This window comes from Coloeus monedula (assembly GCF_965178545.1).
Source record: "Coloeus monedula genome assembly, chromosome: 17".
In the NCBI taxonomy this organism is placed as follows: domain Eukaryota; kingdom Metazoa; phylum Chordata; class Aves; order Passeriformes; family Corvidae; genus Coloeus; species Coloeus monedula.
This window is the reverse complement of record NC_138797.1, coordinates 1,464,078-1,491,945: the sequence shown is the minus strand read 5'-3', so window position 1 is coordinate 1,491,945 and position 27,868 is coordinate 1,464,078. Positions and strand designations below refer to the sequence as shown.

The window sequence follows — 27,868 nt, the reverse complement described above, 5'->3', positions numbered from 1 at the left end:
TCATCTGCTTCACAAAATAATGCTTCATAGATCCTAATCCTCAACATAAGGTGAGGTTTGACAACACCAGCTGAATGTGAGATGAACAGATGTAAAAGGCAGGGAGTAGCCCTGCCCTGAGGAGTTGATCCCATTTCTCATATCCATGAGCTCTTTGTCTTAGCAGAAATCCTTCCATTCAAATGGAGACCAGAGGTGCTGCTACCTCAGGTCATCATCGCTTCTGGCAGGTCTGGCTCTTGGATGCTTGGGATGTCTCTCCAGAGACTGATGGCCCAGGGATGTCTGTGCAGAGTTAAGGCTCAGAGACTGATCCAGCTTCCGAGTCTCTGCTTCCAGAACAGCAGCTTTGGGCTCCTTGAGCACAGCTGCAAAGGAGCAGGACAGCTCCTGGTGAAGGTCTGACAGCTCCTGGCTGGTCCTTGCACACCTCTCAGTGTAGTTCTGCCAGTGCTGTTGGTTTCGGGCCAGCTGTGAGTGCAGCAAGGACACCTGAAAGAGGCAGAAAGCCCAGCTCAGTCAAGCCCACGCGGGCAGGAGCATCCGCAGCCCCACGGTACCGGCTGTGGGGGCAGACACAGCCTCCAACTCCAGCCCTCACCAACACTCTGCCCCTGGGGAAGGGGAAAGGAACAGGCTCCCACACTGCCCCTGAACGGAGCTCAGATGATCAACAAGTCCAGTTCACGGCTGGCAAACCCTTCCCTCATACAACCCTCAGCCACCACAGGTCTGGGAGAGAGAGTTCCAACAGGATTTAGGAACCCAGCTCTGATTCCCAAAGCACGCATTTGGGCCACTGACCCCTTTCTCCACAGGCTGTGCCTCAGCACGAGGGCTGCAGCTCCCCTGAGCTACTGGAGGACTCTTCTATTTGAGCTCCTGGACAGGCAGCTGAGGAACAGGGAGCAAACTCTCCCTCTCTCAAACTTTTAGAGCATTCCACACAGGAGCAGAGCACAATGTGGGCAACAAAGCCCAGTGGAAAATAATAAGCCTCTGGCATTGCCTCAGATCCCTGGATCTCTGCTAAAATGCAAGCTCCACTGTTACAGAGTCAAGAGAAAATGGAAACAGGCAACAAAGGAGAACATCCTGGCCCAGACTGCCCAGGGAAGGGTTCAGAAAACAAGTAGCTGTGGGGCTTCGGGCCACGGTTTAGTGTTGGGATTGACAATGCTGGCTTAATAGTTGGACTAGATGATCTCAGAGGGCTTTTCCAATCTTAAGCATTTTATGATTCTATGATTCTGGTATTTTCAGATGATTTCCAGTGTTCTGAATTTCATCCCATCCCTCTCCCCCACTGCCTGATCTTTAGACAAGTTAGAGATAAGACCAAGGCAAAGGATGTTGTTTGGCTGTTGCCAACAGGTGCATGACTGACAATACCTGCTGTACTCACTTCCTGACAGCCAAACCCAACTTGGGCTGTAGCAGCAGGCACAGTTGTGCCCATTAGTACAGCCACAGCAGCCTTTGATGGGAATTTTCCTACTCCTCACCTGGTTCTGTAACTCAGCTAAGCGCTGACTGCAGTGAGCATGAGACTCCTCCTGTGAAGAAAATGAAAGGATGGTTTTTCAGTCTGTTTGGTCATGGCCATGGGCAATATTCAACTTCTATTAGGTCTCTACTGTAGGGCTGCTGCCACTGGGATTTCCCATCATTCCTCTGTATGACCAAAGCCTCCTCACACCAAAGAAAATGCTGTTCTCACCTGTCCAGAAGTGGGCAACTTGTGCTGCTCAGACTCAGAGAGAGAAAATCCACAGGTATCGGGGAGTAATCGACCCCTAAAACATCTCTTCAGTCTCCTCCGTTCGTGTTCCACCTGCACGTTGGATGGGAGAAAGGGTCACAGAAACCTGTCAGCAAACATGGGGCAAAAGGACCTCTGGACATCAAGGCAAGAAGATCTCAGCTCAGAGACCCTCAATTGCACCAGACAACACTGGGGGCAAAGAGCTCTCGCTGGGGGCTGTGCAGGAGAGGCCAGTGTGTGTCCGGGGACACGGGGCCAGGGAGGGAGGCAGCCGAGTGAAGGTGCCTTTGTGAAAGCCATGGGCTGCCACAACAGAGAGAACAAACAAAAGGGTGCACCCACAGCAGGGACAGGGAGAGGCAAGGAAACAAGCAGAGGACTCCAGAGCACTGCCTGGGCACACGTGTCATGTTCCAGAGGAGCCTGAGGCTCTGCAGAGGCAGTGAAAGCCCACTTTACCTGCTCGAGAGTCCCCCTGAGTTCAGTGTTTTGTTGCTTGAGCTCCACCTTTTCATCTTCCAGCCTTGCAACTGCTCGCTGCAGACATTCGAGGCTCTGCAACATGAATCTCTTCTCAGAGAGGCATGACAGCTGCTCCCCTTCAGCAACAGCCTGCTGGGCATTCAGAGAGGAGATTCCATGAGCTGATGCTACGTAAAGGTTAGAAGGGTGTTACAATCAATACATTGGGGAGAGTGACCACAAGAATGGACTGGTCCTTCTTCTTAGGTCCTTCTTCTCCTCCTTGTCCACAGGCCAAAACAACACACTCTAGGAGCCCTCCTTCAACTCCCGTTGGGGAATTGAGTAGTTTGTTCTGGATCTGCTTCCTGATAGTTTTGTTCAGTGTTTCCCATTCTGGTTTTGAGAGACTGGAAGCACTGATTTCCTATCCAGCCACTTCATGGTTTTACAAAGTTCTCTTGTGTCTCCACCTCCCTCTCTCTCAGCCATTTCTTGTTGGTTGTGAAGACTTACACATTTACATCTTCCTCTCAGGGAAGTTATTTACCATCTTTGGTCATCCTCTTTGACCATCACTGTAAATTCTCTTACCTATAGTTCTACTCTCTGTCCTTAGACAACCAACCATGTGCAAGATGTGGGTGAAACATGTACTTCTGCAGTGATAAAACTATGGTTCTGTTCTCTATTCTCTTTACCTGTTACATCCTCATACAGATCTGCTCATTGAAAATATGTTATCAATCAGGCCGTATGCACTGCTCTGAACCTAGTCAGGAGCCAACTCCCCCTTTGTGCTTTTCTTCATGAACTGCTCCTTGGAGCACCTATAAATGTAGTCTTGGTATCAGCACTAAACCAATCTGTGTGTATGCAACTGTATTACCTGACTGAATGCTCTTGCATACCTGATCTACATGGATGTAACTAAAATCTCCTGCTCTTTTCACATTTCTTACCCTTGTCACTTCTTTACTTCCCATCAACACATCACAATACTTGTCAGCATCCTGATCAGGCTGCAAGTAGTATTTCCCAAGTCATAAGTAAATGTATAATGCATAAATACAGTGTTTTCTTAGTGCACTTTTAACATGCCAATATACTAATGAATACTAGAAGATAGGCAAATTCCTGGCAAAGCTGCAGCACAGGCTATTGCAGCTGTTCCACTAGCAGGACCTGAATCAGTTCACTTTGGAGAAATACACACAAATTTGCCTCCCATGATTTTTGGATGGCAGTACAAACAATGTCCTGAATGCATAATTAAGCATTTAACCTGACCAGGCAATGATAGAAATCCCATTCTTTTAATATGCTGAAAAAGAAATCTCTATCTCAGGAAGCATCCTCAAAGCTCCAGCAGTGCAGCTGCTCTTCAGCCCTTGCTACAGAACTCTGCTCACTTCAGTCCATCACTCTGCTCACCTGCTCCATTCCTTTCCACACCAAATCCAACCCCCACCTGTTGCCTCCCCTTGCCTGGGCACGGGAGAAGCAATTCCCCATGCCCAGCTTTTGGCCTGGAGCTGATTTGAACAGCAGCTCCAGAGCTGCATCAGTCGTTCCAGGCGTGCCAGCAAACAATCTGGCAGCCAATGGTCTCTGGCTGGAGCCAGGCACACACACAAGGCTGCCTGCTGCAGCCCGGGCTGCTTTGCCCAAGCAGGCCTAGACTGACAGGGATCTAGAATCCCACCTCTTCATGGGAAACTTCATTGGAATCCTTCAGGGATGTTTGAGTAGACTGAAGATCAATCCCAGTGCCTACCTGTTGATGAAATCGGTCTGTGTCTCTCTCTGAAACCATTCTCTGCAGGATGGTTATTTCTTTCTTCAGATTCCCATTGGCCATTTCACTTTTGCTAAGGGCAGCGCTCAGGACTTGAGCGTTCTCTCTCCATTCATGTTCTCTGCTTTCTCTCTGATTCAAAGCAGCAGCCACACACTCCAGCTCTTCACCACTGGCTTCCCTCTCAGCTTCCAACTGTTGGGGTATTTCCTTCTGCCTTTGCAAGAGATGGTCTCTCTCCTGGAGAATTTTCCTCTTCTCTACTTCCTCTTCCTCCCATTTTTGGAGTTCCTGGATTTGTTTTTTTAGGGTTTCCCCTTCACCTCTCCATTGCAAAGCCAATGTTAATTCTTTCAGGAGTTCACTCTGCTTCCGAAGTTCTTGTTCTCTCTCTATCAGAGTCTTCTTTAAATACTTGGTTCTGTCTGTCTGGTACTTGATCTCTTTATCCTTCTTTGTCAGAGTCTGCTGAACATGCTGGAGATCTTCCCGAAGACCTCTTATTTCCTCTTCTAACTGCTTTTGCTCACTTTGAGCCTTGATCTCTCCTCCTTTCTCAGGGAAGGCTTCTTTCAGGAGCTCTTGCTCTCCACCATGTCTAACCTCTTCATTCTTCTCAGTTAGCCTAAGCTGGAGATTCTGCAAAGTCTTCAGTTCTTCTTCAAGGTGCTGGAGTTTTTGCCTAAGAGTGTCATTGTCTTCATCTTTCTTCCTCACCAGTTCCTCAAGCAGAGTCACTTGCTTCTGGCATGATGTTAGTGCTACTTTCACGCTTTCTTCACGAAGCTGGAATGTGTTCATTTGCTCTGTCTGCTTGAGGAACTCCAAATGGTTCTTCTGCAACATCTGGCTCACTTTGTCTAGATCCTGCTCTAGACTTCTGGCCTGCTTGCCTGCCACCTCCTTCTGCTCTCGAAGGTCCTGGAGATGCTCTTGCAAAGACACTATCTCTTGATCTCTAGCTTCAAGAGAAGATTCAGCATATTCTAGTTTATGCAGTATGGCTTTAGTCTGCACTGCTGTCTCTTCCTTCTGCTGTTGAAGCTTTGTGATGGCCTCCTCCAGAACCCAAATCTTTTCCTCTTTTTCTTTCAGAGTCAGTGTTGTTGCTTGGAAATTTCTTTGCTCAGCTTCATGCTTTTCCTCCTTTTCCTTGCATGCCTCACATTGCTTTCTAAGGGACAAAATTTCCTGCTCTTTTTCCTTTAGTTCCACTTGAAGATGCTGCAGAATTTGCTTCTGCTGTTCAGAGTCTTCCTTTTCTTTTTGGAAGGTCTCAATCAGTTCCTTCTGAGATTCAATCATTAAATCCTTTTCTTTCAGTATTGTCTTAGAGTATTCTAAGTCTCTGTGCAAGACATTCATCTGTTCTTCTGTTTTTTCCTCGTAGCTCCTTGTTTGTTGCTTTTGGATGTCCATAAGTCTGTCTTTCTCTTTCAACGTTGCTAAAGTCTGCTCCAGTTGGTCACGCACAGTTCTTAACTGCATTTCCATGACTTCTTCAACTTCCTGCATTTGCTTTTGTTGTGACTCAAGCTCTTGATCTTTTTTAGATAAAGAAAGTGTCATGATTTCTACTTTACCAAGAAGCTCTTCCAGATGCCCATCTTGCTGTTCCTTTTGCTGCTGCAAGAGCCTTAACCCTTCCCTCTGAGTGTCACACTCACTCTCTCTGTCCTTAAGAACAGCCCTCAGGTGTTCAAGGCTAGCATTTAGAGATTTCACATCTTCTCTCTCCTTTTCCAGTTCTTGAATCTGCTGAGTCAGAGAAAGAAGCTCCAGCCTTTTCTCCTTCAGGTTTCCTTTCATATCATCAAGATCCACAAGCAGATTTCTGACTTGTACTGCACCATGCTGTTCTAGAATCATTATTTTCTCCTCCTGGAATTTGATCTCCAGGTGTCTCTCCTCCAGCTCTTTGCTCATCCTGCTGACAGCAGAGTTCTGCAATTCCAACTGCTTCTCCAGCTCCCTTATCAGTTCTTGCTGGGATCTGATCTCCTGATCCTTCTCTTCCAGCTCTTGGGTCATTTTGCTTAAAACAATCCTTTGCTTTTCTTGCTGCTTCTCCAGCTCCTGTATCTGTTCCTGTTGAGATTCTGTCTTCTGTTCTTTCTCTGTTATGTCCTTAATAACCTGATTAAGAGCAGTTTTATGCATTTCTTTCTGCTTTTCCAGCATTCTCATCTGCTCTTGGTACAACTTAATTTCTCCCTCCCTCTCTGACAGGATGTCAGTCACACGAGTGAGATGCTCCTGCAAAGCTTTGGTCTCTGCTGCCTCTTTCTGAAGAATCTCCATTTTCTTCCCCTGGTTTTCCAATTCCTCATTTTTAATTTTTAACATGGACAGTGCATTTTGGAGTTCTTGTTCAAGGGAGTGATTCCTGTCTATTGCTGTATTTGCCTGGGTTTCAGAAGCTGTGACTGATTCCTCCAGAAGTTTTATCTCACACTCTAGTTTTTCTTTATCTGCCTGCAGCCTGTCCTGTTCATGCTGCAAAACAGGGAGAAAAAGGGTCACTCATTCCCTCTCTGGGTTTGCTTTTCATACCAGATCAGGACTCCTGCCACAGGCAGGCAAAGGCTGCCCCTCTCTCTCTGCCTCTCGGGATGCCTCAGACCTTTGCTGGGGCCGCCCTTGACGCTGAGCCTTTCCCAGCTCACTCAGCCCGTCCCAGCTCCCTTTCTGCCCTTCCCCGACCTCTTGCAGCTCCACTCGAGTGTTCCTTTGGGGAGCAGCTGCCAGAACTGCAGCCAGGATTCCAAGCCCATGCTAAGCAGGATTTAGGCAGTGCCTAAATGAGGATGTGCTCTCCATCAGGGAGAAAGGGAAGAGCAAACACCCCCAGCATTTCATTCCCTGCAGTTGGGGTGACAGGAGTGGTTTTTGAGCTCTCCTGTGTAGAGTTTCCATGGCACCATCCCCGAGAGCCCCACTGCCCTCTCTTGGAGCAGCAATGGCCACATCAGTCTGTCATTCTCTGCTGCCACTCAGGACGAGTTCTCCCCTTGCAGGCACACGTCCTTATCTGCATCAGCACTTTGCTTTTCTCTCTTTTCTCCCCACTGGCTGCTCTCTGATGGCCAAGGCCAAACACCTTTCTATTAACAGCAAACTTGCCCTTCTCACCCCTCATTCCAGGTCCAGGTATTTGAAATCTGAACGTGGGTTTGGACACGAGGAATTGCCCAGACCATGCAATGTCCACAGAGACAGTGTGGACATTGAGAACTACAGCTTGTAGGGCACAAAACTCCAGCATGGAGGAAAACCAGCAGCCTCAGCACTAACTGGCTTTGACATGACTACGACATCTTTTCCTCCTTATTCAGAAGAATGCAATTTGACAAGTTCAACTGCAAAGAGGTGCTCCTTGGAACTATTAACACAAGGGCCAAACATAGCTAGGAAATGGCCCTTCATGGCATCTGCCGTTCTCACCAGCACATCCTTCCTTTCCTTCTCCAGGCTCTCCAGTTTCCTCTGCAGAGATGCCACCTCCTGATGAAGAGTCACAGCCTCTTCCTTCAGGGCAATGGCCTCTTTCTCCAGGGCAGTTTCTCGAGAGGTCTTCTGGTGTTCTGCCCTCCACATCGCTGCAGCAGGAAGGAGAAGGAGAATGAGAACAGCAAAGCAAAGGCAAACTGATGTGCATCCTGCAGGGACAACAGCACTGTCTTCTCAGCCTGCCTGTGCTTGCCAGCCCCTAAGGCTGACAGAAATGAAGGAGAAAAAAGCAGGAATCAAAGGGGCAAGGTTCAGAGGAATAGGAAAGTGTCTTTGCTCTTGCGCTTGTGCAGAGTGAGCAATCCAAGAGAGACAAAGGAGTGGGGATGCCTGTGCAGCCCTGCTCCAGAGAGGCCAATAGCCTGGAGGCTCTGGCAGGGCCTGGAGTTGGGGGGAATCGAGCTGAGGCATCCAGCTACAGCTCCTCAGCACAGACACAGCACCTGAAAGGCACCACCTGTGCACGGCATCAGCCACAGCACAGCCACATGGCACTGCCAGCCACGGCATCTTTCTCGAGAAAAAGCTTTCACTGGCACTGGATGGATAAATCTCCTGCTGGTTGTTTTTCCTTTCTGCCATCTCTGGGCACTTTTGCTCTGCATGGGATCAGAGATCCCTGCTGGTGAGACAGGATGGGGCAGTGGGTGGGAGAGGAGAAGCTGTACCTGCTCGAATTTCATCCAACTGTTTCAGCAGCTCCTGATTGCTGGCTCTGAGATTGTCCCTCTCAGCCTGCCCCGTGCCCAACTCCAGCTCCAAGGCCTGTATCTTCTTCCTTGCATCATTCTGGAAGAGGGAAGAGGAGCAGAATCACCTGTCAGTGCCACTGCTGGCAGGAGACAAAGGGCTACAAACACTAAAGCAGAAATAGCCCAGGTGGGAGAGGGCAGCTGGACCGTACTGGTAGATGTGATCGTGATCCTCCTTCCTCCCCATGCCAGTGAGACAACCCCCCTACGAGGACTGCCACCCATCCTGGCCTTGGCACTCTGCTTGTCCAGCATCCCAGCAGCAGGACAGGATTTCTGGGTGCATATTACCAGATCTTTCTGGGAATGCTCCAGGTGCTGCTGCAGGTCTTGCAGAGCTGCTGCCACTCTGTCCACTGTGAGCTCTGCGGGGACATCCCCATCCTGAGAAGCACTTAGGCCCCAGACATGACCCTTTTCTGAAAAGAGAAGACATTCTGTTTCAAGATTTAATCCAGTGGTCTCCAACAAACAAGGCCTCTTTCTACCTAGGAGGAGGTGCCTTTGTCATTGTCCTAGAGCTCGCCTTGCAGCAGGATGTGTGTCACAGGCTGATGTTATTTTGATGACCACTAATGTCAGCACTGCCCCAAAGACAACTGCATGGGCCCTGTGGCTTGACAGGACTTTGGCCCTTCTCCCTTCTGACTCTGATAATTTCTCTACATACAAACATGGACTTGTGTCTCTGCAGGGAGACAAGACTTCCCAAGGCCTGAGTCAGCTTGAACTGACAGGGTGAGTGTGTCATACCAGGATGACCCAGGAACCACCCCCTCGTTCCACCTGCTCTCCCAGCCTCCCACACTTGCCTGAGCTCCAGGTAACCAAGTCTCTGCTGTCCCTGATCATGTGGTGGAGAACCAGGAGCAGTTTGTCCAGCTGGGATTGAGTCTCCTGGTGAGCACCACTGGCTTGTTGACACTTTGTGGCCAAGGCCTCTGCTCTGTTCTCAGAGCTCTGGAGCTTCCTACGCAGCTCAGACACCTCAGCCTCCAGCACCTGCACAGAGTCCCTCAAGCTCCGTTCTCCTGCTCGGGACTCCTCCAGCTCCTGCAGCAGCTGCTTCTCTCGAGTTGCCTGGGTAGCCTCCATCTCCAGCACTGCATCCTGCAGGGCCCACATCTGGAAGATGGATGCACAGAGCCTCAGGGACAGGGCTGCTCCTGAGGCAGCAGAGCAGGCAGTAGAGCAAGCAACAAAGGAGAAATGACTTCAGGCAAAACCATGCCCAAAACAGAAGGCACAGAGCCAAGGATTCCAATGGAAACAAATGTCCTGCAAACAGGGAAAGGGAGCCAATGGGCATCCTTGAGGCTGCAGCTCTCAACACCGGCTGAACTGGCTGCGGTGGAAGTGCCCTCCCCAGCCTGCCATAGCCACGTCTGTGTGCCCACATTGCTCGGTGCCCAGCACAGGCACCAACTCCATCTGGGACAACACTGCTAACAGAGGGATGGAGAAGCTCCAAAGGAGTCTGCTGCTGCTTCTCCTCCCACATTTCCTGCTGGGACCCGGGAGAGAACGGGGGAAAACATCGGCAGCACACACCAGATCCAGCCTTGGCCTGTGGGTGCAGCAGCACCCCGGGGCAGAACACGGCAGCAGTGGATGCTGCTGGGAGGGGAAAGCAGTTGGGGACTCCAAGCCAAAGGTGATGATGTGTGCCCCTGGAGAAGAGGATGCCAGGGCACAGATTACCTGGGTGTTGAGATCCAGCAGTTCTCTTCTATGTTCTGAGTGGAGCTCCTCAGCCTGGTGAAGAGCAGAACGAAGCTGAGATGCCTGATTGATCTGGGCCAGGTTCTTTTCTTCCAGGGTTCTGAGGCTCAGATCCTTCTCTTCCAGAGAAAGAGTCAGCCTGTGGAGCGAGGCAACAGATGGCCATGAGAGACATTCATGTCCCTTGGGTGCCTCAGAGCGGGTGGTGGAGTTGACCACTATGTGAGGCAACACTTGGAACGTGTCAAGCCCTGTCTTGGGGTAGATGATGAGCGAGTCCAGAGCTTATGAGTCAGGATAAAAGGACAGACAAGTAAGGGTGACATTGCTATGGGTGTCTGCTAGAGGCCACCTGAACAGGAGGAGAAGTGGATGAGGCTTTCTACAGGCAACATAAAGCAACCTCAAAGTCACAGGCCCTGGTTCTTGTGCAGGACTTCAGCTTCCCTGCCATCAGCTAGAGAAGCAACACAGTGTGGGATGTTCCCGGAAAGCATCGATGACAACTTGCTGTCATGGGCAGTAGAGGATCCCCCAAGGAACAGCATGCTGCTCAACCTTACCCTAACAATCAGGGAAGGCCGTGTTGGACATGTGAAGCTTGGGGTCAGCCTTGGCTGCACTGCCTATGAATGAGATTGTGGTGTTCAGCTGGGGGTGAGGAAAAAGCAGGGCAGCAAGCAAGATTACAACCATGGACCTCAGGAGAACTAACTTTAGCCTCTCCAGGGATCTTCTTGAAAGAAGCACATGGGAACAGGCCCTACAGGGTAAAGGGGTCTAAGTTGATATTCGAGAATCATTTCCTCCAGGCTCAACAACACAGCATCCCAGTGAGCAACAAACTGGGCAAAGAGGGCAAGAGATCTGTGTGGATAAGCAAAGAACTCCTGTTGTTCCTCAAGCACAAGCAGGAAGCTCAGGCCACTTGGAATGAATATAGACAGATAGTCGGAGTAAGTAGAAATGAGACAAGGAAGGCCAAGGCCCACCTGAAACTAAGTCTGGGCAAGGATGTCAAGGACAACAAGAAGAGCTTTTTAAAATACAACAATAACAAAAGGAAAACACACAAGGATCATGTGTGTCTGTTCCTAAATGGAGCAGAGACCCTGGTAACAGAGGATGCAGAGAAGGCAGAGTTCCTGAGTGCCATTCTTTGCATTGGTCTGTACTGAACAAGACCAGCCCTCAGGGATCTCTGGCCCAGGAGACCAGGCTAAAGGCCTGTTGGAAGGAAGACTATCCCTTGGCAAGACTTTCCTTTCAAGGACTGGGTTAGCAACTGCCTTGGCAAACTTGACATCCACAAGTCCATGGGCCCTGACATGATGTGTCCACGAGTGCTGAGGGAGCTTGTGGACACCAGAGAGAGGCCACTCCCCATTATCTTTGAAAGGTCATGGAGATCAGGAGAGGTGCCTGGAAGCTGGAAGGAAGCAAATGTCATTCTGGTCTTCAAAAAGGGCATGGAGGAGGACCCAGGGAACTATGGGCCTGTCAGGCTCATCTCAATCCCTGGAAAGGTGATGGAGCACCTCATTCTGGAGGCCACCTCTACCCACATGGAAGGACAAGAAGATGGTCAGGAATGGTCAGCATGGATTCACTAAAGGTAAATCATGCCTGACCAACCTGATTGCCTTCTACAATGAAAAAACTACCTGCGTGGATGAAGGGAGAGCAGTGGATATTGTCTACCTTGATTTCAGCAAGGCTTTTGACACTGTCTCTCACAACATCCTCCTGGGGAAACTCAGGCAGTGGGGGCTGGAGGAGTGGACAATGGGCTGGACTGAGAACTGGCAGAAGGGTGGAAGGCAGAGGGTTGTAATCAGTGGCACAGGGCCTCGTTAGAGGCCTGTCATTAGTGGTGTCCCCCAGGGTTCAATCCTAGGCCTGCTCTTTTTGCACTTGTTCACCAGTGACTTGGATGAGGCGGCCAATGGCTCCCCATCAGGGTCACTGTGCATCCCCTCAGAGGGATCTCAGCAGGTTGGAGAGATGGGCAGAGAGGAACCTTCTGAAACTGAACAAGGGTCCTGCACCTGGGGAGGAACAGCCCCAGGCACCTGCACAGGCTGGAGCCAACCTGCTGGGAAGCAGCTTTGTGGAGAAGGACCTGGGCGCCCTGGTGGACAAGAAACTCCCCATGAGCCAGCAGTGTGTCCTTGTGGCCAAGGTGGCCACTGGGATCCTGGAAAGCACTGGGAAAAGCATTGCCAGCAGGTCAGGGAGGGGATCCTGCCCCTCTCCTCAGCCCTGTGAGGCACATCTGGAGTGCTGTGTCCAGTTCTGGGTTCTTCTGGACAGGAGGGACATGAAGCTCCTGGAGCGGGGCCAGCAGAGGCTGCGGAGATAAGGAAGGGACAGAAGCATCTTTCTGATGAGGAAAGGCTGAGGGAGCCGGGGCTGCTCAGCCTCCAGAGGAGCCCCAGCTGAGAGGGGCCCTCAGCCCTGGCTGTCCCTGGCTGCAGGGAGGGCTCAGGGCAGGGCCCGGGCTCTGCTCCGGGGCCCAGCAATGGCACCAGAGCACCGGGCAGGGCCTGAGCCCAGTAAGTTCCAACTTGGACATGAGGAAGAAATTCTTTCCTGTGCAGTGACCAAGCACTGAACAGGCTGCCCAGGGAGGGTGTGGAGTCTCCCTCACTAGTGATATTCCAGAATCGTCTGGACGCAATCCTGTTCCACGTGCTCTGGGATGACCCTGCTTGAGGGACGGAGGTGGGACCGGATGAGCCACTGTGGTCCCTCCAACCTTACACATTCTGTGATTCGGTTCACCCGGCTTAGATAACAAATCATGGGTTTAACATGTCTTATGCCAACAAAAGGCATCAGGCTGCCAGGCTGATCCAGATGCCAAAGGCTTCAAGTTACAGGACCCAAGGCAGAGCTGCTGGATGTGTCCAGCTCCTTACACTGCAGCTTGGGCAGTGTTAGCACACCCACCTCACAACAGAACACACCCCCAGAGGGAAAGAGCTACTCCAAAAGCCTTTGTCTTCAGAAAAACTCTAACTGAAGGCTTGAAAGAAAAGAAAATGAAACACAACATCCAGACAACGAGACGTGTCTGCACGGAGAGTTCAGAACTCTGCCACGTAGGAGATGCTGCCAGAGCCCCTGGCAGGTGCAAAGATGGCAAAGAGGGAATCCATTCCCACAAGGCACAGTCCCACAGGCTTTCATTTACCTGGCTTTTTCCTTCTCTAGGGCGTCCAAGGAAGCCCGAAATCCTGAATTTTGGCGTGCCACTTCTTCCCATTGACTCCCTTCCAGCTCCAAGTTCTTCAGGTGCACTTGCAGCTCCTTGTTCTGCTGCTCTGCCTCCTCCAGCATCTTCTGGAGGTGCTCAACCTCCAACAGCTTCTGCCTTGACTGCTCCCGGGCCTCACTCACATCTTGCTGGGCTCTCTGAACAATCGTTGCCTGGGACTCTCTGGAGGCTGCCAGCTGAGATGCCAACTCTCCCACCTCCAGTCAAACAGAACAAAGCAGTCAGAGGCTACAGCCACAGCCTGTCACTGTCAGCCACAGCAGAGGCTGTGAGAAAAGGCAAAGGCCAACTTTCCATTTCTCCCTGTCCTCAGAGCACCAGATTCACAATGCATACACACAACTTGTTTCAATCTCTACGTGGCCCACCAAGGGCACCTGAAAAAGCACCTCCCACACCAAGGCTAGCAAGAAGAGGCCAGCAGGAATCCATACTGATGGTTGCTGGCCAACAGCCCAGAGGACTAGCCCAGCTGTCCAGGGCAGCAGCTGAGATTCAGCAGAGCACTGAGGCTCCTGCAGAGCAGCTGCCAAGGAGCCCAGAGCACGAGGCAGCCCCAGGGACCACCCCAGCAGCTGCTGCTCTGCCATGGAAAAGCAAGAAGGGCACAGACCCCCTGCTGGATGCTGCAGTGCCACTGCTGTTTCACTCACCTGCTTTTGTAGAGCCTCCCTCTGCTCAAGGAGGAGATTCATTTCCTCTTTGATGCCTCCTAGTTCTTCCTCGTGCCTCTTCTGCGCTGCCTGGATTTCCCTCCGAGCTTCCTGCAGCTCAGCTTGCAGCTTTGCCTCAATGGTCTGGCAACAAAATGCAGAGCAACTTCCTGGGACCTGCCCTCAGGCTCAGCTTTTCTCATTTGCTGTCCCAAAATCCCATTCCTTCAGCGACTTCTTTTGGCTTCTCTAGCCAGCTCTGCTTCCATTGCAAGCCTTCCTTCCCGGGCCTGAGCTCTGGAGCTTGCCAGGCTCTGTGCTGCCAGGGCCTGAAGCAGCCCTTGCCTCCTCACTCCCAGCACCTGCCTTTTGTGCCCTTGCCACTGCCCTGCACTCTGTTCCCTGCCTGCTCAGACTTACCTGCCCCTTCTCTTGCTGCTCTTTCACCTCCTGCCTGAGCTGCTGCACCTGCTGGCAGGCTCGGCTTAGCTGTCCCCGAGTTTGGAGCAGTGTCTCTGATAAAGAATTCTTCTCCTTCTGCTTTTCCAGCAGGACCTGCACAGAAGGAAAGAGCAGAGGGCTTGACACTTCCCCTGCAAACTCTGTGTGGCAAGAGGCAAAGACTGATGGGCTCACGCGCTCTCAGAGCACTCGGCTGCTGCTCCCCTGGGCCACTGTCTGCCCTGGGGGGGACACAGCTTCCCAGGAAGTGACTTAGAACACAGCCCAGGAGACATCTCTGGGTTGCTGTTCAGAAATACTCCAGGCGAGTCTTTAAAAAGATTTTTCTCTTGTCAGCGTTCCTGCTGCGCCCTCCCTGTGCCCACAAAAGAAAAGTCCTACAAACTCCGTTTGCCTATGGACACTGACCAGTACACACCAAAAGAGGACCCGTAAGAGAACAGTGCAGATCCTCCGAGGTAAGTCTTGGAAAAACAGAGCACAAGAGCAGCACAAAAATCCCAACGGAAAGCTGATGTTCCTGCCTGGCTTCCTAGGAGAGGGCTCATTCCTGGGCCCAAAGATAGCCCTGTTCACCTTTCACCTCCCCAAATTCCATGTAGAAGACATGGAGGGCATGCTCCACACAGCCCCCATAGCCTGCCATCTCCCACAGCTCCAGCCTTGCAAAAAATCACACCAATTCTCCTTGCACAATCATTACCTCTCGCTTGGCATTTTCAAATCTAGTTTGTTCCTCTTCTCTTTGAGCCTGCAGGGTGGCAACTTTCTGCCTCATCTCAAACAGCACCTTCTCGTGCTCCTGCTCTCTCTCTGCCTTCTCTTTTCCCCACTGCTGCAGCGTCTCCTGCATCTCTGCATGGTGCCTTTCCCGCTCACTTGCCTGCAGAGGGGAGGAAAAATCTTCAAGTTGCAGTCCCCAGGCAAGCTCCTCGCTGAAAACCGTGAAGCTTCATCCCTCCCACAAACCCCAACCTGAAAAGACAACAGCACTGGCTCTCTGCTCTCCAGAAACTGTGTCCTGTCAGGGAATTTAAAAGGAGGCTCAGCAGGTGCAAGAATCACAGAACCATGGAATCATTTCTGTTGGGAAAGACCTGCACCAGCATTGAGTCCAACCATTCAGAAAAGGAGGTGTCACCTTCTGGCACCCTGATGCCCCAGTCACAAGGACTGAAGGACCGGGGCCTGTTCCATTTGCTTCCAGCCCAAAGCTAATCCCTCTGTCCACCGTGGGAGCACAGCAAGACAGGAACCGAGTTCCCACGCCTGCAGCCAGCAGCACTGTTGGCATCTGCTCCACGCTGGCATCTGCTCCGTGGCAGGTGGGACTCGGGGAAGATCCTGCCCTGGGCTGCCACGCTTTGGGTGGGCACTGCCCAAGCTGCTCTGGAACTCGTCTGACGCCCTCACGGAAGCCGTGGCTGCATTTACTGGCCCAGCACCATCCTGGGGGTCTTCACGCGCCTCCGAGTCCGAGCCGCCGCCTCTCCTGCCCGGCCCAGCAGCGGGAGGCCTCTGGCAGAGGATTGCTGCCCTTTCACACCCTCAGGCTCTGCTGCTGCTAAACCAGCCCCCAGGGCCGGCTTGGACAATTCAGAAGCCTATTGTCACCTACCAGGTCTTGCAGGAGCTTGTTTATTTCCACCTGCTGAGCAGTTCCCTGAAGCCTGAGGCTTTCGTGACACTGCTGCTCTGCCTGCAAGAGCTGTTGCGCTGTGTCTTCCTGCTCCTGCTTCCTGAGAGCTCTCTCTGCTTCCAGCTCACGTTGGAGGCACTTCACTTCTCCTGCAAACACGACCAACAGCAAGATTCAGAGTCTTTTCTGCCTTTACTGACTCAGGCCCTTCCAGTGTTGGCGTAGGAGGGCCCTGCCTCCAGCCCCACCGCTCCTCAGAAGCCCTGCAGACAGAGGAGGCTTTACAGCAGCTTCTCTAGGCAGGGGCGGCACCACAAACAAAGCACACGAGGTTCTCACCTTGTAGCACCTCCTTGGCCTGTGTGACTGTGAGCATTTGAGCCTCCAGATGGTTGCTGGTGATCTCCAGCTGAGATATCTGCTGCTGAGCAGCAAACAGGCTGGATTCCAGGCTCTCCTTCGCTGACCTACAGGTTGCAAATACGGAGAGACATGAGCTGCTCGCTCCTGACACTCCCAGGCAGTTATTCCAGGACAACATGGCTCAAGGTCCCCAGGCCTGAGAATGCAAAATGGCTCGCATGGAAACTTGTACAGAGAAGGCCCATTTGTGCCATTTCAGTAGCAAAGCAGGGCCCTCTGAGGGAGTGCCCAGGCCTTCCTTATGGCCTGGCACAGCACAGACAGCCCAGCCCAACGTGACCTCAACAGCCAAGTCTACATCTGAAAAGCACAGACGATAAAATAAACCCCTGTGCAGTGCTTACCACCTTTATCATTACAGCCCTTCAGCCCTGTCCTGCCCAGGGTCTCCTCCCTGCCTTTACCTGGTCTCTGCCAGCTGCTTGGAAAGGTCTTGTTGGTGACGCTCCATGGCTGCCAGTCGGCCCTCAAGGGCAGCCTTCTCCCGGCCCAGCAGCTCCTTCTCTCTGCACACCTGGGCCAGTTCTTGGTGCAGCTGCTCCAGAGCCCTGCTCGACGACTCTTGCTCCTGGGAAACCTGGAAGCAGGACAAGGTACAGCTCAAGCCCTTCCTCAGGAGCCCTGTGCAGAGCCAGCCAGTGCCACCTCGCAGGCAGCCAGAGGACAGGGAGCTCCTGTGCTCTGGGCTCAAAGTTTCACAGCATCTGCCCTCTGCAGCTCCGATACCCTGGGCTGCCAAAAGCCTCTGGCACTGTTTCCTTGGAAGTGCTGTGTCAGGCCCTGCTGGCTTGCCTGGCACCAGATTGCTCCTTCCCGAAAAACATCCCTGCCCCAAATTCCGTGTTGTCACCCAAAAATACTGCATCTTCCACAACTGCCACTTGGCAAACAAAATGTCTATCAGGATCTATTCCAGTGCTGGACATTTTCAGGGTGGTTGAGGAAAGCAATTTTGCTTGCTGAAGCAAGTGAAAATTCACAGGGTTTCTCCTTCTCGGACAAAACCCACAGCAAAGTGTCCCCTCCTCCAGCGTGCAAAGCAGCTCTCTGCAACGAGGGCATGCCTGGCAGGGAAACGGCTCTTGTGGTGAGCAGTCCTTTAGTGACTGATGGCAGTCTGGCTGATGTGGCCAAAGCAGACTCTATTTGTGCAGCAGTTCACACCAACAATACCATTTACTTGTCTTACACAAAGAAGGTGTCTCATGGCCCTTGCTGGTATTCAAGCCTGAAGACTACACTGTGGTTTTGAGCTTTTGTCTTCAAAAGCAAAACCTCTGCTGTGTATTTGCCAAACCTACCACATACTCCAGAACTGAGACTGTCTGACAGAGACCATCAGAAACAAACCCTTCTCTCACAGCTCTCCTGTAACACCCAATCCAAACCTCCCCTGGCACACTTGGGGCCGTTTCCTCTTGTCCTGTCCCTTGTTCCCTGGGAGCACAGACCAACCCTCACCTGGCTGCACCTTCCTGTCACAGGGAGTTGGAGAGAGCCAGAAGGTGCCCCCTGAGCCTCCTTTTCTCCAGGCTCAGCCCCCCCCAGCTCCCTCAGCCACTCCTTGTCACACCTGTGCTCCAGACCCTTCCCCAGCTCCAGTCCCTTCTCTGGACACGCTCCAACTTCATGACAAAAAGCATCAACAGAAACATGCAGACCTGTTTTTTTGTTTCAGAAAAAGGATTCAGAGCTACACAGTTTGATTCTTTTGCCACGTCTTTTGCCACCCACTCAGATTCATGGACAACGCAATCATCTCTTTGCAGCTGATCAAGAGCCAAAAAAGAGGCCAACAAAGGTGAACTAGAAGACTCTGTAGAAGCAGGGGACAACTCCGAGAACTGCAGAACAGCTCTGCGAGGCACCCACACATTTCCAAAAAGGAGCAAACAAAGTGACTTCTAGTACTACCATGTGTCCTCTCAACAAAACCACTGCAGAATCCAACAGGTAAAGCTTTCCTCAATCCAAGCAGCCAAATGTCCACACGGATGCACTACATTTTTGGTCTCACCTGATGGAATTTCTCCTGGGTTTCTGCTTTCTCTTCTCCCAGTGTCCTCAGCTTCATCCATAGCTGCTCCTGTTGCTCCTCTGCTTCCTTCAGCAGCTGCTCTAGGCGGGCTTTCTCTATGCAGAGCTCTTCATTTGCTCTTTCACAGAAGTTCAGCTTCTCCTGCTCAGAGATCTTTTCTCTCTCCATCTCGTCCACTTTAGCAGACAAAACTTCCTTCTCTTGCTCCAGCTACAGTCACAGAAGCATAGAGGAAATAAAGTACAGGGAGAATTACTATGAAAGATTGGCTCAGACACAAAAGGAACACTGCCACAGTCAGTTGGTCAGACTGTCCCAAGGCAAGAAGGCTGAGAAGCAGCTGCAGCTGGAGACGAACACCTGGCAGTATCTCTGGCAACTCTGCTCACCTGCCACACATGTTTGTTCAGCTGCACTTTGTCCAGTGCAAGAGCTTCATTGATGCTGCTCATCTTTGCTGCTGCAGCCTGTAGATCAGTTTTTTCAGCATTCAGCTTGTTCTGAGCCCCTGTCAGCTCTGCCACTGACCGCTCCGCCTGGAGAGGCAAAAGAACAGTGGGACAACAAGAGCAGCAAAATCCCAGACTGCAGGCAGTAACTCCACCTCCCCTGTCTCTGACTTACTGCCAGGGCAGAGCTCCCAATAAGCTCATGGGGACCAATGACCCCAAAGAGCCTGTCTGGTTGGATCACCATTTTTCAAGAACAACAACAGTGTCCCTCTCTTCTACTGCCAGAAACAGCATCTGGGCTTATCTGCCTGGTACAATTCCCTCTCCCACAGGTGCTGCCTAGGAATAAGGTGTCCATACCTTCTCCAGAGCCACAGCAAACTCATCCTTCTCTTGCTCCAGCAGATCCTTCTGAAGCTGCAATTTCTCCAGTGTCTGTCTCTTGACTACCAACTCACTCTGCAGTAATGAGTGTTTTTCCTCAAGTGCAGCTAAGTCCTTCACTCTGTGAGGAGGGGAAAGAGGTTTTTAATAGAAAAACAGTCTATGCTACAAGAGAGGAGCAGGCACCATTCATTCCTTTACACTGGGCCTCCTCAAGCCCAGCACTGCCCAGAGAAAGCTTTAATACTCACAGAAGCTCCTGCTCACGGCGCACTTTCTTCATCCTCTCCTGCTGCTCTGCCTTTTCTGCCTGGGCTGCCTCTTCCTTCAGCTGCAGCTCAGTGTTACTCTGACGCAGACATGAGGCTTCTCGCTCCATTATTCCAAGCTGTTGCTGTAGGTCTTCCCTAGTTTTCTCAAGGTTTTCACAGTCACTGCAGAGACAAGGCTCAGTCAGAAGAAGGAAGAGGCCTGAAGAGCCATCGATCCCATTTTCAGCCCTCCACGATGGAGCTGGGGGCAGTGGGCTAAGGAAGACCTTGCTCTTTCCCTCCCAAGGAAATCCTCCAGAGGCAAAGGGAAAGGAAGGCAGGATTTTGCCTTCCTTCAGTGAGAAGCAGTGGCTGGACAGGGGCACCCAACGAACAGAATTCAGGGAAGCAGCACAGTGAGAGGAAGGAGTATTCTACTCCAACATCGCTGTGCATCTCCCAGGCAGCCTTAGGAGTCACAGCAGAGCATGAAAAGCCCTGACAGGACGATGCTCGAGAGCCACACTGAGGCCTACACATGGTAGGGCAGGTGAGTTCTTCGCCCAGAACACCTCTGAACTCCCAGACCTGGATGCAGATTGCCTCTGGAACGCAGGACGAGGAGGAGGAGGAGGAAACACTCACCTTCTGAGTGTTTCTACTAAAGACTGAAGGTGCTGTTGGTGGCTGCTGGACTTCTTGCAATTCTCCTCCAGTTGCTCAAGCCTTTGCTGCACCTCCCTGCACTTCTCTTCCTGATGTCTCTGCTGCTGCAGCAGGAAATTGTTTGAGTCCTGCCTAGCAGAAAGCTCTTCTCTCAGGGCCTGCAGGAATGAGCAGGGAAAGAGCACAAATGAACAATAAGGAGCAGGGAAGATGCTCCAGAGAGCCGGAAGAAGCAGCTAGCAGACACAGCTCCCCTGAAGGCAAAAGCTGTGCTGAGGGGGTGGGCATCAAGGAGAGAAAAGCAGTAGAACACAGAGCTGGGGAGACCAGCAAGGCAGTGCAGGACCATGAGTATGAAGGTGAGAGAAAGCGCCTCAGGTGGCTGAGAGAATGGAAAGGTGTCGAGCTGAGCAAGGCCTCAGCACTGAGCCTGTGGCCACTGGGGAAGACACAGAAGTTCTCACCCGTGTTGCCCCTCGCATCCTTGCCAGTGCTTCCAGAACCAATCCAAAGGCATGCCCTGTATCAATAGATCTTGGAGCTGAGAAGATGTCTCCAGAGTCTGCATGCAGGGAACTGTCAGTGCAGATAATGCTGACCATGCTGTCACTGTCATCTAACACCATCTGAAAGCCCACATCCAGCTGTTAGTCTTTGCTCCTTTTACTTGAGTTTCTTTATCTTGTTCTCCTTTTCCTCCCATTTTATCCTGGAGTCATCAAAAACTCAATTCTCTCATTTCTTTGGTCCACAAAGAAGGTTTGTCCCTGTGGCTACAAGTACTCCAGGGATTCCTGAATACAGCTACTCTTCACAAGTGTGAAGGGGCTGGAGGCTGCCCAAACACTCACTTTCTTGCAGCTGTGTAGAAGAGCTGACAATTAACCCTTCTCTATTAAGAGAACTTTAGGACTAAGTTAAGGTTACCCCTGAAAGTTGTGATTCTGGGGAGATTGTAACGGTCAGTGAACACAGAGGGAAAGAGTAGAGTTGGCAAATGTATCAACTGAGAAAGTGACCTTTCATAAAGGTCTGAAGAACAACAGAGTCATTGCTCAAAGAGGGTGGGGGAATTGCCCAAGAAACACTGGAATACAAATGTCAGGAAAACAGTCCAAGAGAGACCTTAGTGGGGTGGTGAAGGCAAAGTTACTGAAACTTCTAGTGACTCAGCTGAATTGTCACAGGACAGCAAACTCACAAGCTATAACAGGTTCTGTGTCAGAAAAGTGGTCTAAAAATTACACAGGCAATGGCAGTTAACACAGATACATGTTGTGTACTAACTCTAGTCCTTGGGCCAGTCTGTTGCCCTACTCAAGTACTTTAAAATCAAATTAACAGGGATGTGGTCTCAGTACCAACTCTGTACTCACCTCAGTGATATTTTTTATGAGCTTTTGAAGGAAAAGATTCTCTTCTTTGGCACTGTTAGTCAATGAAGCTGCAAATTCTTTCTCTATCCAACTTGATTCCTGAGAACAGAATAAAGAAAGGGTGGGCAGGGAAGAGCTGCTCCCATCTGCAGCATTGCCATCCTCAGTAGCATTGTCACACTGCTAAGTCTCAGGTCTAGTGATTCCAGTTTATTCCTGCCCATAACTATTCCACTTCTTCTTTGCTAAAACTTAGAGGATCAACAGCTAGTTTTTATAGACTGCTATTAAACTGTCAGTTCCAAGGAACTCTGATCCCCAGAGATCTGAAGTCCAGGCACAAAAGCATTGGTGCCACCTCTCAGAGGAAGACACCTGAACTGTCGGCAGTTCCTCTGCCACTGCCTGCACCTGGACTGATTCCACATCTGCCAAACATAGAAGGAGCACTTTGGCAAGGTGCCTGATGTTCCCATACACTGGGCATCTTCACCACTGTTTCTCCTGAGGAAGCCACACCTCTGTGTTCAGGCTGGAGAGCAAAGACTGGGCTATCTCCCAGGTAAAGATAAAACATACTAGAATCTCCACTGTGTCGTTAAGTGTTTTCATGGTCTTCTCCTTCTCCTCGTTCTGCTTCTGAGACTGTACAAGCAAGGCTGAGAGCTCCATCACCCTGAGAAGAGAAGGTCTATGTGCCATTCCAAAAGCTTTGCACACCAGCACCTGTTAAAGAGCCAAGCATGTCCCCAAAGCATAGCAGAGAAAAGTTCAACCCAGGAAACACAGCAAAGGCAGCATTCATCTCTAGAGGTTAATAGGCTTGATGCTGCAAAATTGAACTTCTTGCGCCCAAGGCCTCTGCACTCAGTCTTGCAAGGAATTGTCAGCACCGAGGTGCTACAGTGCTCATGACAGCCCCAGGCAAATTCCTCCCAGATCCATCAGCACAGCCCTGAGTAGTAAAAGGGTTGTACAAGAAACAACCCTCTTTATGTTGAACTAAGTTTTTCACCAAGAATCAGTTAACAGCAAAAGCACTATCAGAGGCCATCTCTCTTCCAGTCTTGCCTTACTTGGAAAAACTTCTGTCAGGCAGATACTTTTTTCCATCCTTTCTGTTGAAGGCAAGAGTTTGACTGGGGACAGAAGCAGGGCTGTGCAGAAGGGGTATGTTCTAAATGTGAGCACAGCCCAGCCATGAATCCAAGAAGCTGCCACAAAAGATAAGGTTGGTAATAGCAAAGTTAGAACACCTTTACCTGTCCTGAAGCTCTTTCTTCTCCATGTCCCACCTGACTTGTAAAGCTATCACTTCCTGAGCTGTCTGGTTTATTTTTGGTTCCACTTGCTGCTCTGCCTGATCCTTCAGGACAGGTTTACCCGGAGTGATGGACTCCCTGAGCTGCAAACAGGAGTTCAGGCGGGAGCAGTTCACAAGAATAGACCCAGAAAGCCTCATTTGTTCCGCCTTCAGCTCTGACAAATCTCTGAAAAGGAACCAAGGAAGAGCCACCCTTCACTCCACCATCTTTATCAGCTGACTCACTTCTGAAGTATGCAATCAGGCATCAGGAAGAGCTGGCAGGCAAGGTGATATCTTCACTGGGGACAAGTCATTCACCTGACACTTGGGGACCAGGACACATCTTGACAGCTGAGCAATGACTTTACCAGGTAATCAAGTGAGGAGTCTGTTTTCTCCTCAGATATAAGAAGTAAGATATGACACAGGCCAGAAGGTCTCAAGCACCTCTAATTACTCTTATTAACATACTCTAATTATCATTAATAGATATCAGGAATTTTACCAAGATCCCCAGCTTTTATACACTGTGCTCTTAAGTGCTCTGTTACCACTCCCACTTGGACTGCTAAGAGGCTCAAGACCATACTATAGTATATTATATTATACTATATAATAAAACATTTCAGGAAGGTGGTGTAAGAATCAGCCTGAAATGCTGTAACATAAAAGCACAAACAACACAAGGACTAAGTAGCAGGTCAGACGGGCACTACACAATATGGAAGACTTATAATCAAATAAGACAAATGGCTGACAGTAACCCAGAGCTTGAAATTGCATGCTGACACCAGAAGAAGGTACTATTATGGCTACACTATTTTTCTTGGTGTAGAAAGCAAATGGGAGAAAAGAACCTCAGAGAGCCCAAGAACAACAAAACAATCATAAAAAGAGGTATCAAACTAAGCAAAATAAATTGGCCAAATGCAGTAACAGAGTAGAGAAGCTATTCTTTCTCTTAACAATGCTGGAAGAGGAGTAAGTAGATACAGATTGACCAGAATAAATGTATGCTGGAAAAGAAAAGGGAAAAAATATGCATTAATGATCTTTTTCTTAGGAGCAGTGGGAGAATAAACCTGGTAAGATTTTTTAAAGGCAGGTTTTCATAATTTTATGAAAGGGACCACTCTGTATGCTGCATGCACAGCTTCAGTGAGTCTCTTTCCAGGTGTCCACACATTCCAGTGCCTGTGTTCATATGCCCACACATCACCACGGTCATCACCTGCTCAGGGCCTCTCATGGCCCAAGCCCTTCAAGTTTATTTGAAAACCAGCAGCAAATAACTCTTCTAAGAACAGCCCAAAGCATGCTGAATGGCATTGCTTCTGACTGCCAAAGGTGAAATCCTACCTCTTGCTGTAACTAATGCAACATCGAGGGTCAAAAAGCAGGACCTAAAAGCAAGCAAGCCACATTTTTTCAGCAGAAGATCTCGCCTTAGCTTCCACTCACCGGTCTGTGGCAGTCTTCATTTCCAGGAAATGGCGGCGGAAGGTCACCACCTGACGCCACAGGCTGAGCAGACGGTTATGTTCCCCCCTTAAGTAGTTGTCATAAAGCTAAACATGCAAAGACAAAAAGAAAAGCCAATTCAGCCTTCACTGTCACTGTAACATCTCTCAGATAGGAGAAAGTAAAACATCATCACCAGGTGCCCTTTAGTAACTACTGCACCAGGGGCATCAGGGACTGAAGAGGTACCACAGAGGCTCACAGCAGACCTGCCAAGAAGGGAACATCCATACTTCTCCTGTAGCAGTGGGTAGCAGCAAAGCAAGCTGATCATGATTCATCACCTTGCCTTGCAGAGGTGTCTCAAAGTCTCGGTAGAGGAAGACAAACACAAGCCCCTCCAAGCCAAGTGTCAGGCTGGCTTACAACAGCCAGTCAGTACAGGACACCTGTCTTGTTCTTCTGTTGGCCACTTTGGATCTGAACAAACACAGACTGGTCTCCCTTGGTCAAAACAAGGATTTAGGGAGTATTAAGGAGACAAGCATTCCTGTGACTGCCCTACAGAAGACAGTGCCCAGCTCTGTCTTCACGACCGAGCAGTGCAGTCACAGCAGGTGGGCATCAACCCTGAGCACCATCTGCTGACACTCCTCCCTCCCACACCCCTGTCCAGCACCAGTACATCCTCGGCAGAGCCACAACTTCCACACAGCAAGTTCTCTATGCCAGCAGCAGAACACATTCCCATTCCCCTCTGGCACCACGGCTGCCGTTCCCGTAGCTCATCCTCACCTCACGTTCACTGCGCCATTCACTCTCCTTCAACTCCAGCTCCTCCCGGGCCTTCATCCAATCCACCGTCAGCTTTCCAACATCTTCTCTGAGGGCGGAATTAACCTCGCTGGCTTTATCAAGGTGCTCCCGCAGGAGAGTGTTCACTTCTGCCAGATTCTCACACCTTGGAAAGAGAGAGAAACAGCAATGAGGTCACTGAACAAACAGCTCTTCAGCATCCCTGTGATTTTCCAGCTCCCTCAACACTGACTTTGTTGTCTGAGAGGCAGTAAAAGCACTTTCTAGGGTTAACTAACATTTCTTTGTGATGAAAACCTCATTTGTTTCTCTGTGCTTTAAGCTTTCAATTTCCATCTATGATTTTGGTTTCCCCTTCAACCTTGACGATGCCCACAGGTAACAACTTGCCCCCTCTTCATGCTGATGGTCACTGGATATATCACCTTTCTCTAGCACTGTCCAGACTTGTTCATCTACTGAACCACAGAATAATTTAGGCTGGAAAGGGACCTTTCACCCGGAATACACACACCACCTCCCCACTCAAAGCAGAGCCATTCAGCACACAGCACTACTACTGCACCACAGAAAGCAGATTGTGGACCTTTCTCCTGTCAAAGCAGCTTGCCCAACCGCTTCCCTTGGGGAGACCAGGTAGCATCGACAGGTTTTCCCTCACTTCCACGAGCATCCAGGATACCAAGTATGAAGAAATGCTTCTTCCTTGTACCTTTGCTGCTCCTCTTCCACCTGAAGCAGTGCTTTCTCCAGGCTGTGGTCTGCTGTGGCTTCCCACCTGCCTGGAAGGGATCCCTTTAAAAAAGGAAATGTTTAGTCAAATGCTGGTGTTTCCTTCACCAATGTCTGCATCCACCATTTTCCCATCCATTTTTTGGGTATCTCAGGAGCTCATGGCTTCTTCCAGTGTAAGTGTTGTGACTACAGGGAGGAAGGGACGGGAAGGGTGTTACTCAGTCTAAGCAGGTCTCTTCACTCTCCCACTGCTACATATCCTCAGTTGATGACCTCAAGTGTTGACTTTGACTTGAAGCCTGGGAATGCTCTCCTATTCTCCTACTCTTTCGTTTCTAGGTTTACTTTAGCCATGAAGCAGAAAGAAAAGCATAGAGCCAGTTCTGTATATTGAACAGCAGCCTTCCTGTCTTCCAAAATGCTGTTTCAACTGGTTATTTCTCCAGGACAGCTGCATCATGTAACAAGCAGCACACTCCTCTCCCGAGACCCAGGACAAATGTAACTCCAATAAAGCACTCTTTCACAAAATCAAAATCCTCAAGTGGGTTTTCTGGACTGGCATTTCTGGGACTACTGACTGTTCTAAGAATGGCAACTGGACAAAACACTGATGGAAAACTCATAGCGCTTCTCTAAACCCTCAGACGGTAAAAATCTGCTTTCCCGTCATTGGCTTGTGGAGGGGTTTTATTGGTCTGCATTTGGGAACAGTAGATACACTCTCTTCAGTTCACAACCTGCACACTCACCCCTCCAGCTTTCACTTGCTGCTCCAACTCTCGACACCAGGTCTGGTACTGGAGTACCTGAATGGATACAGAGAACAAAGATGAGAGAAGCAGCTTGTAATAGACTCTGCTCCTCATGCATTAACTTTTCACTGAGTCTGTACAACCCAAGCACAGTGATGCTGATACACTTAACAAGAAGTCAATGCAATATAGGGAAGCTTCACTTTAATATGACAGAGATTGAGGCGGGGCTTCTTTTACACGTAGCGCTGTCGGCTCACCTGAGACAGACAGCAAGCAGAACGATGGGACAGGTGCAGGCAGCTCTGCCTGACCTACGGCCCCCACGTACCCCCAGCCAACGTGTGGCTGTTCAAGGGGGTCCTTGAAGCGATCGAAATGAGTTTTCAAACTTGGTTTGCAAGCAAACCGGCCCGACTCCTGCCCGGGACAAACCCTGCTCACGGGGGCGAACAGCAGCGATGCTGCAGGCACCGAGCTCAGGAGGGGCTCGGCAGCGAGACCGCGGAGGGACGGGCGGTGCCGGGGCCTCCCCGCCCCGAGCCCCGAGCTCGGCGCCGCCCGCCCAGGGAGGCCCCGCGGGCTCCCGCCAAGTGCCCCCGGGCAGCACAGGCGGCTGCCGCCCCGCCGCCGGGCACCTCCCGCTCCTCACCTCGTCCTGCAGCTGCCGCACCAGCCCCGCCTGGCGCTGCTGCGCCTCCTCCGCGCTCCGCAGCCGCCGCCGCAGCGAGCCCGGGCTGAGCTCCCCGTGCCCCGCACTGCCCGCCATGGCCAGCCCGGCCCGGCCGCTCCGCCCGGGGCTCTGCCCCGCCCGCCCCGAGGGTCCCGCCCGCCCCGAGGGTCCCGCCCCGCCGGCCGCGGGCGGAGCGGCTCCCCCGGCCCGCCCGGAGGCAGCGCAGGCTCCGTGAGGGGCGGCGGGGCCTTCTCGTGGCGGGCCCTTCACGGCGCTTCCGCTCCGCTGAGCGGGCAGGGAATGCAATTAGAAAAAACAGTGGTAGCGAACCCTCCGCTTTCATCGGGAGTTGTTCTGGGAGTTAATAAAGCTCATTGCTAAAAATATATTTCATTTTTTATTTGGCTGCTGAATGACACCGACTCGTTTTCGGTCCCTGCTTTTTCCTGTGACTATGAATGTTTCATCACTGACATTCTGGTTTTTTAA

The 27,868-nt window shown here is 50.9% G+C and overlaps 1 protein-coding gene across 1 annotated transcript; it reads right to left on the bottom strand.

Moving 5' to 3' along the window:
* Positions 1 to 27,475, bottom strand: CEP250 (centrosomal protein 250; the record flags this gene model as incomplete). Its single annotated transcript, XM_082292745.1, is given in 31 exon segments — positions 1 to 492; positions 1,506 to 1,556; positions 1,721 to 1,834; positions 2,225 to 2,380; positions 4,005 to 6,521; positions 7,470 to 7,624; positions 8,204 to 8,324; positions 8,579 to 8,704; positions 9,095 to 9,412; positions 9,989 to 10,148; positions 13,206 to 13,486; positions 13,943 to 14,086; positions 14,363 to 14,497; positions 15,108 to 15,287; positions 16,023 to 16,192; positions 16,383 to 16,510; positions 16,871 to 17,043; positions 18,484 to 18,714; positions 18,894 to 19,040; positions 19,317 to 19,461; positions 19,592 to 19,774; positions 20,237 to 20,415; positions 20,722 to 20,883; positions 21,634 to 21,732; positions 22,213 to 22,309; positions 22,896 to 23,123; positions 24,401 to 24,507; positions 25,196 to 25,361; positions 25,929 to 26,011; positions 26,704 to 26,760; positions 27,359 to 27,475. Coding segments are annotated over 31 exon segments (7,221 nt in total). The 3' UTR covers positions 1 to 201.
* Positions 27,476 to 27,868: the final 393 nt, after the last annotated feature.